We start from the raw sequence: 17220 nt of genomic DNA, 5'->3' as shown, positions 1-17220 counted from the left end.
ACACTTCGGGAAACACTGCCTCCTTAATATAGTTCCCCCAAGGCACTGATTTTCTGGGACCTGCCTCCATGATGTGGTTACTTTTTCTTGCTTTAAGATTACTTTTGATGTGGACCCATTTTCAAAGTCTTTATTGAATTTGTTACAATACTGTTTCTGTCTTCTGTTTCGGTTTTTCGTCTGTGAGGCAGGTGGCATCTTAGCTCTCCAACCAGGGATCGAACCCGTCCCCCCTCCATTGGAAGGTGAAGTCTTGACCGTTGAACTGCCAGGGAAGTTTCCAATGATGTGCTTACTTTGGAGCTTGATTTTCTCCTGGAAAAGCCTTTTCTCAGTGGTTTGGAAAGCAGGAATAGAGGCAATCACATGCAGTTTTTCTTTCTGTTTCCCTAGTTCTCTTGGAAGGACAGGAAAAGGTGAGGATGGACTGGCAGATGGTCACCACGAATCACCCTCAAGGTCACCTCTACCTGGTGTGTGACAGCCTGACAGCCCCAGGCCCAAGACAGACACACATCTCAGAAATGCTGATGTGAAAACGTCCAGTCCCTTTTAAGGTCGCACGATTATCAGTACACACACAGCTCACGCTCAGTGAAAACCAACAATGGTGGTCTCCAGAGGACTTCCCTGGTGTGGTTAAGAATCCACCTGCCAATTCAGGGGACATGGGTTCAATCTCCGGTCTTGGAAGATTCCACGTGTCGTGCAGCAACTAAGCTGTGTGCCAAATTACTGAGCCTGTGCTCTAGAGCCCTCGTGCTTCAACAAGAGTAGCCCCCTCACTGCAATGAGAGAAAGCCCATGTGCAGCAACGAAGACCTAAAGCCAAAAAAAAAAAAAAAAAAAAAATCTCCAGGAGAAAGAAACCACCACCCAGCAAGACAAAAATGACAAAGTCTGACAATCTTGAGCGCTGGCAGTGCTAGCCCCTTAGCAGGACAGCTGGGGCAATTCCTGCAGGTCCTTTCTGGGTTCTCGTCTGAGCATCGCTGAAACTGAGTTGTAAAGCTTCTATCTTCAACAGTATCCTCAATGGCCCTGGAAGGATGCTGACAGAGCAGGCTCCTTTCTAGAGCAGTTATACTGAGTGACCGCCCGCCTGACCGTGAACCTGTGTACACGGGTGGGGAGGGTGTAACCCAGAACAGCATCTATTGGAACTGAGGGCTTCCCACGTGGCTCAAGTGGTCAAGGATTCAATCCCTGGGTCAGGAAGATCCACTGAAGAGGAAATGGCAACCGACTCCAGTAATTTTGCCTGGGAAATCCCACGGACAGAGGAGCCTGGCGGGCTATGGTCTGTGGGGCCTCAAAGAGTCAGACATGACTGAGGGGCCGAGCACTGGAACTGAAGATTCACATACCTGTGATCCAGTAAATCCACCCCGCTCATCTAGAGAAACTCATGTACCCTGGCACCAACCAGTGCAAAAACGTTCACAGTAGCCTTGTTCCTAATAGCCAGAACATGGGAGTAACTCCAATGCCATTGATAAATGATAGGGTTTCTTTTATATAAAGTTTAAAACCGGGCAAAAGTAAACTACTCTGGGTGCACACAGCCCCATACACAAAAGCAGCAGAACTACAAAGAAAAGTCAGGAAATGATCACAAAAGCCAGAACGGCAGCTGCCTTCGGGGGACAGGTGGGGTTGTGGTCGGGAAGGGGAGAACAGGGGCTTCGGGTGTGATTCAGTGGTCACCACACAGGTTTTCATGCTGTCAGTAGCTGTGAAAGCGAACGGTCGTGTGGTAGGCACTTTTCCGACTGCTTCTTATACTGCATGTTACAGCGACAGGAGAGAGGGAAGCAGGGCTAGCTGGTCTCCTTTTGTCATCACAAAAGCCATGGGACTCACCGAGACTTTTCACAGAACATGAAGTTATGGGTCAAGGATGAGGAAAAAAAAAATGCTCTCCAAGCGTAGGGGAAAAAAATCACCAGGAAATACTGCAGCTGCTAAAGATATTAAAAATGCTGATAAGGAGTTTGAAAAGAGCAGCGATTAAAACAGCTGTGTCAAACCCAGATGAGTGCAGGACAGCAGCTTCCACTCATGGCTGCTCAGGGCTGTGACGTTTGCACGACAGGGCAGCTTTCCATCTACACCAAAGGCATGAGTTTTACTCAGCGCTAAGCACCAAATCGTACTTTACCAGTACACTGCCCGGTATTGGCAGGTTCACAGGGGTCACAGAGAGTGGCATGATAGATGGAAATATACACATGCTACTATGTATAAAACAGATGAATAGCAAGGACCTACAAGGAACTCTACTCAATATTTTGTAAAGACCTGTATGGGAAAAGAATCTGAAAAAAGATTCTTATATATAACTGAATCGCTTTGCTAAACTACCACAACACTGTAGATCAACTGTACTTGAATAAAAAATAAATTTGTAATAATAAATAAATAAAAGGAAGCTGCAAAAATTTTTTTAAATCTTTTGAAGGAAGTAAATAATTTTTTGTGGGTGCTGCTTTGCCATAGGTAAAGCAGAGAGCGCTCCAATGCAGGTATGGCTGCCTTGCTACACCACAGGACGAAGGTGGCTTCGTTAATACAAAAAGATGAATGCAGTCGCTTTTAGAAGCTGGCTGGTGAGTCATTCAGTGCAGTTGGGTCCCATGAAGATGGATCAAGCAAACTTCAACGCAAAATCAGTTTCCGTTCTTTCCCAAAGTCTCTTCAGAGACTGAGCGGGAACAGGAAATGTCACGCTTTGTGTCACTCATGGGTCAGTTCCCTCAGTGTCCAGCAGCCCGAAGAGGAAAACGGGTCCCCGAACCAGACGGCCGAGGATCACACGGACCAGAGGAAACAGCTGGAGGGACAAACCCTTCTCTCTTTTCTCCCCACCCCTGCTCCCCCCAGATCAGGGCATTTCCTAGTATTTGTCCACTGTGCTTCGGACGAAAAAATCCAGACCATAAAGTGTGCCTGGGAGCCTCTGAGTCATTTCTCATGCTTCACAATAATGTTCACTTACTTGATTAACAGGGATGCAATTTTTAATCTGCTGTCCTTTTTCTATCCATGAGCAAAGGCAGCCAGCTTATTTATCCCTCAAGAAGTTAAAGCTAATTGCCAGCAGCTCTAAGCTGCACAGACAGACCTTGCTTTTACACAGAGCCTTGATCAGAATGAGACGTGCAGACACACAAGGGAGGGGCACATCCTTTGACCTGATTCGTAGCACATCACTCCCCTCTGTTCGTTTGGTTTTATTTCCAGCATTCCCCTGCTAAATGCATTCAACAAACTGACGTAATTTCAGCAGCGAAGGAAGAGCTCCCTGGCTGGCAGCCAGGTTCACAGAACCACACTTGCACAAGACCCCAGAGCAAAACTATTTTTCTCCTCTTCTTTCTTTCCCTTCCTTCTCTCCCTCCCTCTCTTTCTTTTCTTTCTTTAACACAAAACTAGGGGGAAAGCACCATTTAAAAACAAACAACTTTCAGCATCAACATTCCAGCGGTGATATTATACCATAGTGTTGCAATATGTTACTTTTGGGAGAAACTGAGTAAAGGCTACATGGGACCTCTCTGTATTATTTCTTTTACATCTATAATAGCTTTATTGAAATATAATTTATATGCCACATTACCTTCCCATTTAAAACATACCATTCATTGGTTTTGGTATATTCAGATTTGTGGTACCATCACCACAATCAACTATAAGGACATTTTCATGTCCCCACCCCCAAAAAATGGTCCCTATTAACAATTACACTGCCATCCCCTGCACCTGAACCAACCACTCATTTCCTTTGTCTCCACAGAACTGCCTTTCACAGACATTTCACATAAATGGGAGTCATCTAACACATGGTCCTCTGTGTCTGGTTTCATTTCTTTATTATTGTGTTTTCAAGAGTCATCCATGTAGCATGTGTCAGGGCTTTCTTTTTATTGCCAAATAATATTCCGTCACAAGGAAACACCACATTTTGTTTATCCATTCATCAACTGATGGACATTTTGGTTGTTTACACTCTTTGGTTGCTATGAATAATGCTCTTACTTACGAACAGTTGTATAAAAATGTTTGTGTGAACAAATATTTTCATTTCTGTATTATTGCAGACAACTGCGTGTGAATCGATAGTTATCTCAAAATAAAAAGTTTAATTGAAACTACCCAAGAAACAGCTCATGTTGAGGGGGGACATTCTGGGCAATTTCTCCCCTCTATGTCATAGTCTTTGCTCTAATTTATCAGACTATCTTCATAATATAATTATTTAAAATAATAACAATAGCTCTTAAATGCTGTCAACTATATTAAATGATTACTTGCATCACCTCATCTTGTTTTTACACCATCCCTATTTTATTGTTGCTGAGCCACTTGAGAGTAAGTTGCTGTTGTTCTGTTTGATTTTAAGGAGGTCTACCAGATTTCTCTATTTTAAATGTAACATTTTAATTCCCTATTGTAACTGATGTATTCATTACCTTAGGGGAGATTCTTTAAAATTGTTTAAATATCCAAAAGCGCTTTCCCCAGATGGTTTCAGCATCACGTGCTCATCTGATTCTCAATCCTCTTAGAGGCCATCACCTCTCTAAAAGTGGCAGCCGTCTGTCCTCTGACCCGCCTCCACCCTCCCCGGCCCCCCCACCCAACCCCGAACACGGTTATTCCAACCTGCGGCTCAGACTGGGAACTAGGGACTCTGCCCTCCCTCCTTGGCCTGTAGGCAATAATGGAGCCAACCATCATTCTGTGCCTCTGAGGGATGCAGGAAGACACAGCATCGCTTAGTACTTAGATGCTATTCGTGACCCAGGGCATAATCTGGATGAAGTCATGGTAAACATTGGGAAATTCAAATGAGAGACGTTCTACAAAAGGACAAACCTGCCATGAAAGATGGAGACAGGCCAAGGGACTCTTCCAGATTCAAGGAGACTACAGACAGATCAGTTAAAAGCAAACTCTAGATTCCAACAGCCCCGGAGACATCCCTGGGACAATGAGGGGAATTAGGATGTCGACTCTACACTAGACTCTGCAGATCAGTGCAGAACTTCCTGAATGTGACCACCGTGCGGCCTGTTACCACAGTCCTCTGAGGAGACGCCTGTGTGAGCGTTCAGGGGTGAAGGGCGTCGCATCTGCACCTTACTCTCAAGTGGCTCCGCAAAAATAAAACATGTCTGTGTGCATATGTATAGAAATGATACAGGAAATATCCCAAAATATTAACTGGTGAATCTAGGTGAAGAAGATACAATGTATATTATACCTGCTCCTATTCTGTGGACTTGGAAAAACTATATTAAGAAATAAATGCAAATATCTCAGGGGAGAAAGAGGTGACAATTTTTTAAAAAATGAGTAGATCCCAGTTAAGACAGTTCCTTAAAAAGTTAAGCACAGAATGATGTGACTCAGCAATTTCACTGCTAGGAGAATGTATATCCCTAAGAAAATGAAAACACCTGTCCACACAATAATTTGTGCATGAATGTTTGAAGAAGCATTATTCATAACAGTCCAAAGAAGGAAACAAGCCAAAGGTCCACCAACAGATAAGTAGATAAGCTGTGGCATACCCATACATGGAATAGTGTTGGCTCATAGAAGAAAGAAATTCTGACAAATGCGGGTGAACCTTGAGGACATCATGCTGAGGGAGATAAGCCAGTCACAAAAGGACAAATGTGTGTAGGATCCCACTGATGTGAGAGCCCTAGAGTATTACAGTCATAGAGACAGGAAGTAGAGTGGTGTCCAGGGGCTGGGGAAGTGGGGGTGGGGGTAAGTGTCTGCATTATGGGTACAGGGCTTCCTTCTGGACTGATGGAAATATTCCGGAACTAAACAGAAGTGGTGACTGTACAACATGAATGTGAATTGTTCACTGTAAAATGACTGACCTTATGTTACACGAATTTTACTTCAATAAGAAAGGAAAGGTGGACAGAGCAAGGAGGAGGAGGTGATGATTTAGGCAGCAGAGTGGGGACAGAGACACACCCAGAGCAAGATCACGCCCCCGGTCTGTGGACCCGACTGGAAACAGAGTGCCATGTACTCACACAGACCCCAGTGAGCAAGGTGAGGCTGTGTACTCATGATTTAGCCTGATTCCATTATCATGTTCCCAGAGAATTACAGCACAGTAAGAATTAACTATGGACTTCCCAGGTGGTGCAGGTGGTAAAGAACCTGTCTGCCATTAGAGGAGATGCAAGAGATGCAGGTTTGAGCCCTGGGCTGGGAAGACCCTCTGGAGGGGGGCATGGCAACCCACTCCAGTGTTCTTGCCTGGAGAATCCCATGGACAGAGGAGCCTGGTGGCCTACGGTCCATAGGGTCGCAAAGAGTCAGCCTCGACTGAGCGACTGAGCACAGGCACCCAACTGTTGCTTTCCCCGAGATGCCTGCACTTAACCGTATGTCCAAAGAATCTGCTGATGAGAGAGTCAGAAAGAGTAGACAGATAAACCAGGATAAGCGCCCACTGCCCCTTCCTTGTAAACATTCATCCAACAAGAGAAAGCCTAAGTCTCAGGGAAGATGGAGAGTCTAATCATGAGGACTGTGTGGGCTTGTTCTTGGCACCGGGTGGACAGAGGGAAATGAAAGCATCAGTGCTTCTGAGAAAACTGATAGAAATCAGCTGGAGCCCTTACTTCTCCAGAAGGGACTCAGGCTCCAAAGCCACACACTCACCCATCCAGACTTCCCCGAACTGCCCGGCGCCCAGCCTCTTCACCAGCTTGATGGACTCTCGGGGGATCTCCCAGGCATCCTTGTCCCATGGCTTCTGTGGTTTGGGGCTAATGCACGCCTTCTCCAATCTCCGGCACAAGCCATCTGACTGCTCTAATTTCAAAGAGAAAGTAAATGTGGAAAAGTCATCCTTTGTATTTTACCGTTATCTACAGAGAAATCTGGACTATGAGTTTTATCATTTCCAACTCGCCAAGGTCTACAAACTTAAAATGTTTATGGGTGTATCTTCTGTGAAACCATGACTTGAAATTCTTAAATGAAAGACAATGTAAGATGCACTTGATTTGATTCATCAGTAATACTAATCTATGAAAACAAAAACAATAAAATAAATAGACAAACATAGGCTGGCAGGTTGTCACAGTTAATAGACTATAGTTTTAATTACTGAGTCCGTGTAAACTCTTCAGAGCACAATGGTGGGAACTTGGTCAGGTCACCAGGGGACACCCCCCCTCCCTGCCCAGCCTCAGAACAGAGCCAGGGCTCCACAAGTAATCAACACATGTGCCAGATGAATAACTTGATGGGGGTACAGAGAGGGAAGGACTTACTACTCTAGAGTACTTGCTCTCTCCATACTTGGGGATAGCAAAGTTTATGTGTATTACCTTAGAGCAGCTTGAAGAAATAAGCAGTAACAGCTTCCCACTACAACTGATCTCAAACACAAAGGGAATATACCTAAAGGCTATCCAGGGGATCAGCCTAGCAAGGCTGTAGGGCAAACTGGGGACGAAGGACCATTGACTGGCCACTTCTAATTGTTTTGGTGTTATTGTTGTAATTTCTGGTTTCTTTTACCAAGGGTATGTATTACTTTTACACACACACATATATATATCTACACTAGAACACAGATCTACAGATCTGTATTCCTGGTCTAGATATTTAAAGATGTGTTGTAAAATCATGCACTATATGAAAATAATAGTCATTTCTATCTTTGTAATTTTTGAACATTAACTGTTAAACAGCACAGGCTAGGTGGGAAGGACTAGGATAATTATACACAAAGATCAAATCTGACTTTGAATGCTTGTGTGTGCTCAGCTGCTCAGTCGTGTCTGACTCTTTGTGGCCCCATGGACTGTATAGCCCACCAGGCTCCTCAGGCCATGAGCTTTTCAGGGCAAGAATACTGGAGTGGGTTGCCATTTCCTCCTCCAGGGGATCTTCCCAACCCAGGGACTGAATGGGTATCTCTTGTGTCTCCTGCACTGGCAGGCAGATTCTTTACCACTAGTACCACTGTTGAATGTATAGTTATAGGTTACTTTAGGACCAGTTACAGAATATGATCCTGCAACTTTATCCAAAAGAAATATGATTCTTCTTTCTAAAGAGGCTACCAGGAAAACTACTGGAGTTTGTCAATGAATTCTGTAAAGTTTCAGGATACAAAAATTTTTTATATAAGTTTGACATAATATATGTATCATAACAGATGTATCTTTCTTTTCTTGTCTGACCTTGTGTTTTCACTTACTTTGATAATGCTTAATCATGTCACTGATACAAGGAAAAGTGATTCGTGGGGAGATGTAATAACCCCCATTGTCCAGACTTCTGATTTTGTAGTGCTTAATCACATCACCGTGCACAGGGTCACAGTCTCTGACAGACAGAGAATAACTTCCTGCAGAGAAAGAAGTACAAGCAAAGATTACACTTATATTTTGTAAACAAGATTGGCATTATGGGGAGGGAAGTTTTGGGAGTTTGGGATTAACAGATGCAAACTATGACACATAGGACAGATAAACAACACAGCCCTACTGTATAGAACAAGGAAGTATATTCAGTAAACTGTGATATACCAGAACAGAAAAGAGTATGAAAAAGACGGCATATATGTATAACAGAATCACTTGGCTATACAGCAGAAATTAACACAACACTGTAAATCAACTATACTTCAATAAAACAAGGTCTGCCCACAATTCTTTTTCAACAGAATTCTAGAATCATTTCTAAGAACGATTTCCTAAACAGCATTTGATAAGAGGCCTTATGTCACTTCCTACCTTTTAATGTCTCGCTTTCTCTGATAAGGAAAGCTCCAGCGCTGTTCCCTGGGGCCAGAAGCTGCCTTTCTGCATCTTTCCTGGTTATATCCTTGAAAAACCACCTGTGAAGACATATTAACATCCCATGGCTGTTGTAATCCCGGGGAGAAAAAAGATGAAGAAAACGCAAGAGATCCAGCATGTCACACAGAACCACTCCAGACCACTCCAGGAGAGGACTCACTCTTCCGTTTCCAAGGTGTTGACTTTGGCCACATAGTTGCTGGGAATGAAACCTTCTTTCTTTGTTGAAATGGACTTGGCTTTCCACCACTCTCCGTGCCTGGAATAGAAACCTGCATCAGAAAGGGTTTGTTGGACTTCCCTGATGGTACAGTGACTAAGAACTACCTTGTAATGCAAGGGATGTGAATTCAATCCCCCATCAGGCAACTAAGATCCTGCACGCCATGGGGCAGCCAAGCAAGTGCTTGTGCCTCCAAGAAATGGGCCACACGCCACAGCTAAGACTCGACGTGGCCAAATAAATATGTATTAAAAAAAAGAAAAAAAGGGTTTGTATTCAATGACTCAAGAACTACAAGAGCAATTGTCTTAAGGTGTTTGTCTTGAGGGGTGTGGGACAGTGGGGAAGACCCTGGGACCCCAGAATGCAGGGGGAAAGTTGATGTGTCCTGATGAAATACAAATATGTTTAGTGAAGGATGCAAAGGAAAACAGCCTCAGGACTGAAGTGTGGGTCTCTGTGCTCAGAGCTGCTGCATAAGAGTTGGTGAAAATGGTTTCCATCTTTCAGAAACAGAGTTCTTAACTCCCCCGGGGATATCTACAAAATGGGCTTCCCTGGTGGCTTAGAGGGTAAAGAATCTGCCTGTAATGCAGCAGAGCTGGGTTTGATATGTGGGCTGGGAAGATCCACTGGAGGAGGGCATGGCAAACCACTCCAGTATTCTTGCCTGGAGAATTCCAAGGAGAGAGGAGTCCATGGGGTCACAAAGAATTGGATACCACTGAATGACTAACACTTTCACTTTTCACACTTACAGAAATGGGAGTCAAGGAAATAAAAGGTCATAGTTCTTAAGTTATAAACGCCTTTGGTGAAATAGCTAGTGTTCATAGGCTGATGCCATGGGAAAAAAAAGAAAACCATAAAACAGTCCCAAGCAGATGGGCCTCATTACCACCTCGCATCTCCTGCGAGAGGCATGGAGCCAGGGAAGGAGCTGGGGAAGGAGGAACGGATGGGTCGCCAACGGATGAACCTCACCTGTGTTCCCGTCAGGTTCCCACACCCAGATGGGACCCTCATCTGGCAAGACGTGAAGGACAATTACAACTGGCACTCGGCTGTGGTACACTACATGCCTGTGCCATATTTAAAAAGGCACACACACACATAAGCCATTTCTAGTTTCCAAGCGAGACACTAAGATACAGAGTTGAAGTGACTTGTCACGGTCACACAGTGATCAAGTGGCAAGGACAGAATGAAGCTCAAGTTCACATTCAGCCAGTAATGGACAACCCCTCTCAGCTACTCAACACCTTATACTTAATAAGGGCCTCTCTCCTCCAGCCAACCAAGGGTCTCCTGTTGGCAGGCCAAGGTGATGCTATATGAAGAGCAGTAGAATTACTGAAGTTCCTTATTCTCAGCTCAGTCCTGAGCCCTGTGAGTCAACCTGGAGGGGTCAAGAAAATGATGTCCAAGCATCTTCACAGAAGCACTAAGTGCTGAGCAGGGGCTTTCCCAGAGATGACCGCTGCCTCGGTGCCCCACCCTGATGACTCACACCCAGTTGGACCCATACACTCAGTGTGAATTTGAGGAAAATAACAAAGTAAAAATGGCATTAAAAGAACATGCAGGGACTTCCCTGGTGGTTCAACGATTAGGAATCCACCCACCAATGCAGGGGACACGGTGCGGATCCCTGGTCTAAGAACTTAGATCCACGTGCCTGGAGGCAATGAAGCCCACCCGCCACAACTAGAGAGCCCGTATCCTGCAACTACTGAAGCCTGTTACACTCTAGAGCCCATGCTCTGCAACAAGAGAAGTCGCTGCAGTGAGAAGCCTGTACACTGCAACTAGAGAGTCGCCCCTGCTCACGGCAACTAGAGAAAGCCAGAGAGCAGCAACAGAGACCCAGCACAGTCAAGAATAAAATTTAAAAACATTAAAAAAAAGAAATGCAAATTCTACATAGATCTAAGCCTCTTAAGGCAGCACAGATGGATAAGGAAAGACAATGGTGTTTGGTTTCAAAGGAAAAACTCTTGGGAACTGCTCACAGTAAAGCTGAGGAGGAAAATCCCTCTGGCCCCGCTCCTTTTGGCAGCAACAAGGCTGGAGTTCCATGCCCACCCCCAGAGGGATGTCTGCCATGCTGTGCCACTGGCGGCCAAGCCCGAGGAGGGGGATAGGCTTTGGGACTTGGTGCCATAGAAGAGGGACATCTGGTTGCACTTACTGCTCCAGGACTTTCATCTTCTCCCCTTTCTTGAAGGACAAGTCGTCTGGGTGGATGCCATCGTACGGATACAATGCGATCACGATGTCCCCTTGCTCCTCTGGATCTGAAAATGAACAAGGCAAGCAAAGACCTTTAAGAATCCACAGCAGAATGTTTAAAATGGATAACCAACAAGGACTGATTGTATGGCACAGGGAACTCTGCTCAATGTCATGTGGCAGCCTGGAGGGGAGGAGAGTTTGGGGGAGGATGGATACATGTATACCTATGGCTGAGTCCCTTCACTGTTCACCTTCCCTGTTCGCAACATGGTTAATCGGCTATACCCCAATACAAAATATAAAGTTTTTTTTAAAAAAAGAATCCACAGCAGAAATGTTGTAACAGCTTGGGGCACAGAGTGCAGGGATATACTGAGGAAACAGGCAGCTGGAAAGAGGACCTGTTTTCCTCCCAGATGGCTCGGGGTCCACATGGTCCATGGTTGGCCACACACTGTGCACACTGGTACAATGTCTGTCATCTCAAATCATAGAGACCTATGACCTCAATGACTTCCAGCTCTAGGTTTAAAATGTGATACACCTGTGCTCACAGCAGCGTTGTTTACAAACGTTAGAAGGGGAAAACCATCCGAAGACACTGTGTATACATACCACAGAATAAAGGAAGCAAAATTCGGACACCTGCTACAACATGGATGAACCTTAAAGACATTATGCTAAGTGACAGAAGTCAGCCGCAAAGGACAAATACCATTTGATTCCACTTAGGCGAGATCCCCAGAGCCGTCAAACTCATAGAGACAGAAAGCAGAATAGGGGGTACCAGGGGCCGGGAGGATGGGGGATGGGAGTTTGCGTTTGATGGGCACAGAGTTTCTGTTTGAGATGATGGAAAGTTCATCATCCCAGATGGAGAGATGGATGGATGGAGGTGATGGTTGCACAAAAATGAGAAAGTAGTTAATGTTACTGACCTGAACACTTTCATGGCTAAAATGATAAATTCTATGTTATGTCTATTTTTCCACAATTAAAAAAAAAATCGGAGACACATAGTTCTTCAAGGCAGAAGCCTAGTGTGTCTCCCTTTGCCTGGCAAAGCAATAAAAGTATCATTTTCTACCTCACCCTGCCGCCTGCCCCCCCAAAATCAACAAAGACACCCAGGACAACTACTTTACAGAGACTTGAACAGTAAAGAAAAGAAACTACCATGGCATTATGAAAACATACCTTTAGTCTGAAACCTCTGTCCTGGTAAAAGCTGAGAGTCTGGAACCTAAGAGAGAATATTCATTAGAAAAATATTTTCTATGTTTAGTGTTTTATGCTTACATTCACACTGTATGTTATGTCATTTTTGAACAGAAGCAAATAGGATTTAGATTTGTTAATTTATTAAGCCAGAAAGAAGAGGAGTGCAGAGGAACAGTCCTGCGGAGCTGTATTCCAATCCTTGCCCCCCGCCCCAACCATTGAAGGGCTTTTCCTTCTTCAGCAGCCACTGGCCTGGGGGTGACAGGACATTCTGAGCCGCTGCTGAGCCAATCGGCTCCCTCCCCTTGATTCAGTACCAGAGCCCAAGTATCCTTAGGAGTGGCGGTTTGCCCAGCTCCATGGTGATGCTTCTCAATTCTCCAGCCTTCTATGCAGATGGCAAGGAGTTGACCTGCAGGCAGGTGATGGGGCTTTGGGATCGGCTTTCTTATTCCCTGGGCTGCTTCTTTCTGCCCAGAAGCAAGTGATGAGCTGGGCTTTCAGCAGCCATGGATACCAGTGACCAGAGAGCAGAGCAGAAGATGGAGAGCGGTCCTAGGGGCCACCTGGGTCCTTGGTGACCTTGTGGAAGTGCCACCCAGGCCAGGACTGCTGATCTTCACTTTTCCCAGACTTGTTTTAAAAGCTGCTGTAAGGGCTTGGTCACTGGCAGCTGAGAACAAGTCCTAACAGATCCAGGCTTCCTGTGGCTGACCCCGATTCTGCTATGGGGACAGATGGCATCCCTGTTATTTTAGCTTGGAGCTGAATGATCAGGAAGGGCCTGGTGGTACAAAAGGCCACCCCAATCACCTTGGAAATCAAATTCCTTTTCCCTTTGTTGACATGGGGAGGATGTGTGAGACTTCCCGGGTTTTATCGTGTTTCTCTTTGATTAACGTGACTGAATGGAATATGAACCAAAACAGCTTGTACTGAAATTTAAATTTCTGATGGAAGTCAGCCCATCAAATCTCCAGGGGCGGGGAGCAGGGGATTACGTTTTTCTGGTTCAGAAACTCTTGGCTCCGGATGATTTTTCAATACTTATTTCAAGGAGTTCTATACTGATTTTTAAACTCATTCAGATTTGCATAATTAGAATGTATGATCAATTTTAAAGGAGTTAGAGGAAACAATTAGAAGATGAGAGACTGATTAAATCATTTTGAGAGCAGCAAGCTGATTTTCACATGTCAGAGTCCTTAATTGACAAATGATTGAACACATTCTTCAGAAGGCCAAAACATATGTATAGACCTCATCTGTCACCACTCTCCTTCTCTAAAACGTCTTTTCCTTAGAGTGTTATTGAATTTTGTCAGTTCAGCCTTGCTGTCACACAATACAGCCTGTAATCAATCCAGGGGTGTGTTTCGGGCACATCTGGCTGGAACTGAATGTTATCCATGGAATAAGGCCCAACTGCCCAGTTACAAACCAGGGCACCTGTGACCAGAGAAGGTGGAGTGTGCTGCGCTCCGGGGGTGCATGAGGGAACTGAGAGATTTCAAATATCCTTCCTACTTCTGCTTTCGAACTTATCTTTTAACCTCCTTTACTCTTAGCAAGAGGAAAAATGGTGCGTAAGTTTGTACTGGTCTCCTTTGCTTTTCTGAATGAAGGACATCTTCTTTCATTACATTAACAAAAAATGGGGGACTGTAAACCATGTAAAATCTACAGCACATGACACTAGAAAAAGTCAGGCCCTTTTTAATGACGCCTTTGAAGTCTATAATGAGAAAATTATCTGTGACTTCAAGTCCTTGTATCATTTCATTTTCTGTTTGTCATATTTCCATAGCATAGCTCCACATCTATACCTATTTATGTGATGTCTTTTTGAATATTATATTTATAGGTATTTATAACTAAATTATAAAACTTATTAATAATCTTGTACATTTTGAGTTTCTGTTATAAAATTACAACAGTTAAAAAATCTTTTTCTTCATTTTTGGCTGTGCTGGGTCTTCATTGCTGTGCATGGGCTTTCTCTAGTTACGGGGTTACTCTCTAGCTGCAGCGTACAGGCTTCTCACTGCAGCGGCTTCTCTTGAGCATGGGTTCTAGGCCCACAGGCTTAACTGCCCTGTGGCATGGGGCTCCTTCTGGACAGGGTATCAAATCCATGTTCCCTGCATTGGCAGGAGGACTCTTAACCAGTGACCACCAGGGAAGTCTACAATGTTTTTCTTAAATTTCTTTTTTGTTTGTGCACCACAGCCTATGGGATCTTAGTTTCCCAGCCAGGGATCAAACCCTTGCCCCCTGCATTGGAAGCACAGAGTCTTAAAAACTGGACTGCCAGGGAAGTTCCTAAAATTAACATTAATTTATCTGTCTAGAAATATGTAGGGAATTAACAGCATAATGTACTCACTTTTCATCTCTACTTTTTTGCAAGAATGCCAACACCGACTTACCAATCTCAACAATGACATGTGACCTTGACACACACCATACCTGCAGGATAAGGGCGAACGTGGGGGAGGGGGCTGGTACAGGGAGTGACAACAATGATATACTTCTAGAATGCCAAGGCATTTAAAAACATGTCAGATTAGAGAAACAATAAAAACTCTTAATGAAGGCATTTGGACTCATGCGGAATAAGCTGCTTTCAGCTTAAACGCTAAAACACTGATTTCCATAAAAACCAGGCAATGGGGGATGTACATATATACAGTGAGCAAACAGGAAGGACCTAAGATCTGAAGTAAAGTGCATTTAAGGTTGCAATTATCCAACGCTCTGTTCCTTTCTTCCATGAAATGTGGTATTAGTTCTTTGCCAAGCATTTCTCAAACACATCAGAGAGCACATCCATCATGTAAAAATGCTGGTACAGATATTTGTCCTAGGTTAGAAGGCTTAAATCTTTTAATTCTCTATAATAAGTCATGACAACTTCAGTGTTCACACTAGTTTGAATTAATTGAAGAACAACATGATGGGATAAAGTATGATGGCTACCCTGGTGGCTTAGCGGTAAAAAATATGCCTGCCAACGTGGGAGACACAGGTTTGATCCCTGGGTCAGGAAGATCCTCTGAAGAAGGAAATGGCAACCCACTCTGGTATTTTTGCCTGGGAAATCTCATGGACAGAGGAGCCTGGTGGGCTATGGTCCACGGGGTCTCGAAGAGCTGGACGTGACTGGGCGACTAAACAACAACAACATCTACCAAAGGGCATATTAGCACCTATTTTGGCTTCCGACTAGAATTCAGCATTTCCTTCTGCTTCCAGACCACTAATCTTATTGCCCATCCTAAGTCACACAAGCTCGTATACATGTCTTTACATATAAAGAGAGGGTATTTGTACCAGTGACAGGAAAGGTGATAATCGCCACACATAAGAAGGTGACCAAAGTCCCCTTTATTGTACATTAAGTGGCCTGGTTGTCTCGAATATATTTATAAACTCTTTAAAGGATTAAGTTACAAAGTATATCAAAAATTATTTGAGGCCCAAGTAATTAACATGATTTTTTTTTTTTTGGCACGCACATGGTACAGATTTGGAGTTTAAATTACGCAGCCATGTTTTGATCCTGCCGTGGGAACGCTCCCCTGAGACTATCTACTTACTGGCCTTTGGTGTTTATTGGACGTTGGATCTCTCACATAAATAGTTCGGTCAGTATTACGTACTGGTTGCGTCTTCAAATCTACTCCATCGTCATTCAGATTGTCTTTCCTTTTTGACTTTATACATCCCATAGTTCCTGTTGGAATACAAAAGCAACGGCATCGTTTTACCATTCCAGAACTGGCTTCCAGCCACCGAAGCTTCTCCATTAATAGAGAGAAGGTAACAGCGACTCAACAACAGCAAGCACACTTCTAGTCTTCATCGCTGATGATTTAACCAAGTCAAAGAGGTGAAGACCGTTCACAAGCCAGGTGCTTGTTCATAATCTGTTCACTCAGTCATTCAACAACCATTCATTGAGCATCAATTTTACGTCAGCATGAATTCCTGCCCTACAGACGCTCCTGTTCTTGTGGTGAAGATGCGTGAATTAAAACAACAATGTGACGTGGCAGGTCAACGACAGAGGATGCACAGGACATCGGAAAGGACACTGACCTCAGGCAAGAGGAAAAGGATGTGGGCAGGGGAAGCGTCCTGATGGAAACGCTTCGAGTCAGAATGGGAGTGATGTCAGCTAGGTGGCAGAGTCAGTAAAGGGATTCCAGGAAGAGACAACTTCACATGCAAAGTACTGGCCCCGGGAACACGGCCCCTTCGGGGAACTAGTTCAAGTCAAACCCTTCAGGGAACAAGTAGGGAAGTCCAAGAGTTGGGCTGGAGGGGGAGGCACGGCTGAAGACGAATGTCACTGTGCAAGGTGAAGTGAGGGGACCTGGGGCTTCAAAGGCAAACATGATGAAGAGCCAGGAAGCATAAAGGGTGGCTCCAACCTTATGTGGTTTGGGGCCTGGGACAATGGTGGTGGCCTTCACGGAGATTGGAAATCAAAGAGGAGACACAGGTATGGAGAATAGATGCTTGTAGGAACACCCACACGATCACATCTGTAGACGTCCCAGTGAGACGTGTGAGTGTGGAAAACAGGAGAGATGTCGGAGCCAGAGGCACAGAGGGTGCCGCCAGCCAGCTGAAGGCTTCAGGAGAGACACCTCGACAGAAGGGGGCTTGAGCACAACCAGT

At 44.6% G+C, this 17220-nt stretch overlaps 1 protein-coding gene across 4 annotated transcripts in view; it reads right to left on the bottom strand.

Annotated features, from left to right (window-relative positions):
* Nucleotides 1-17220, bottom strand: part of LYN (LYN proto-oncogene, Src family tyrosine kinase) — a 109090-nt gene that overhangs the window by 33259 nt on the left and 58611 nt on the right. Inside the window, exons 2-8 of one of the 4 annotated variants that reach the window (XM_068983926.1) lie at nt 16134-16270; nt 12511-12556; nt 11270-11375; nt 9016-9114; nt 8790-8920; nt 8252-8401; nt 6700-6852 (exon numbers count right to left, since the gene is read on the bottom strand). In XM_068983926.1, the coding sequence (XP_068840027.1) occupies nt 6700-6852; nt 8252-8401; nt 8790-8920; nt 9016-9114; nt 11270-11375; nt 12511-12556; nt 16134-16265 (817 nt within the window). In that variant the 5' untranslated portion in view covers nt 16266-16270. The remainder of the gene's footprint in view (nt 1-6699; nt 6853-8251; nt 8402-8789; nt 8921-9015; nt 9115-11269; nt 11376-12510; nt 12557-16133; nt 16271-17220) is intronic. The other 3 variants (XM_068983927.1, XM_068983929.1, XM_068983930.1) reach the window with 3 other exon arrangements.

This window comes from Capricornis sumatraensis, chromosome 11 (genome assembly GCF_032405125.1).
Source record: "Capricornis sumatraensis isolate serow.1 chromosome 11, serow.2, whole genome shotgun sequence".
Taxonomy (NCBI): Eukaryota; Metazoa; Chordata; class Mammalia; order Artiodactyla; family Bovidae; genus Capricornis; species Capricornis sumatraensis.
Note: the sequence above shows the minus strand (reverse complement) of the source record. Positions and strands in the feature narration are given on the sequence as shown.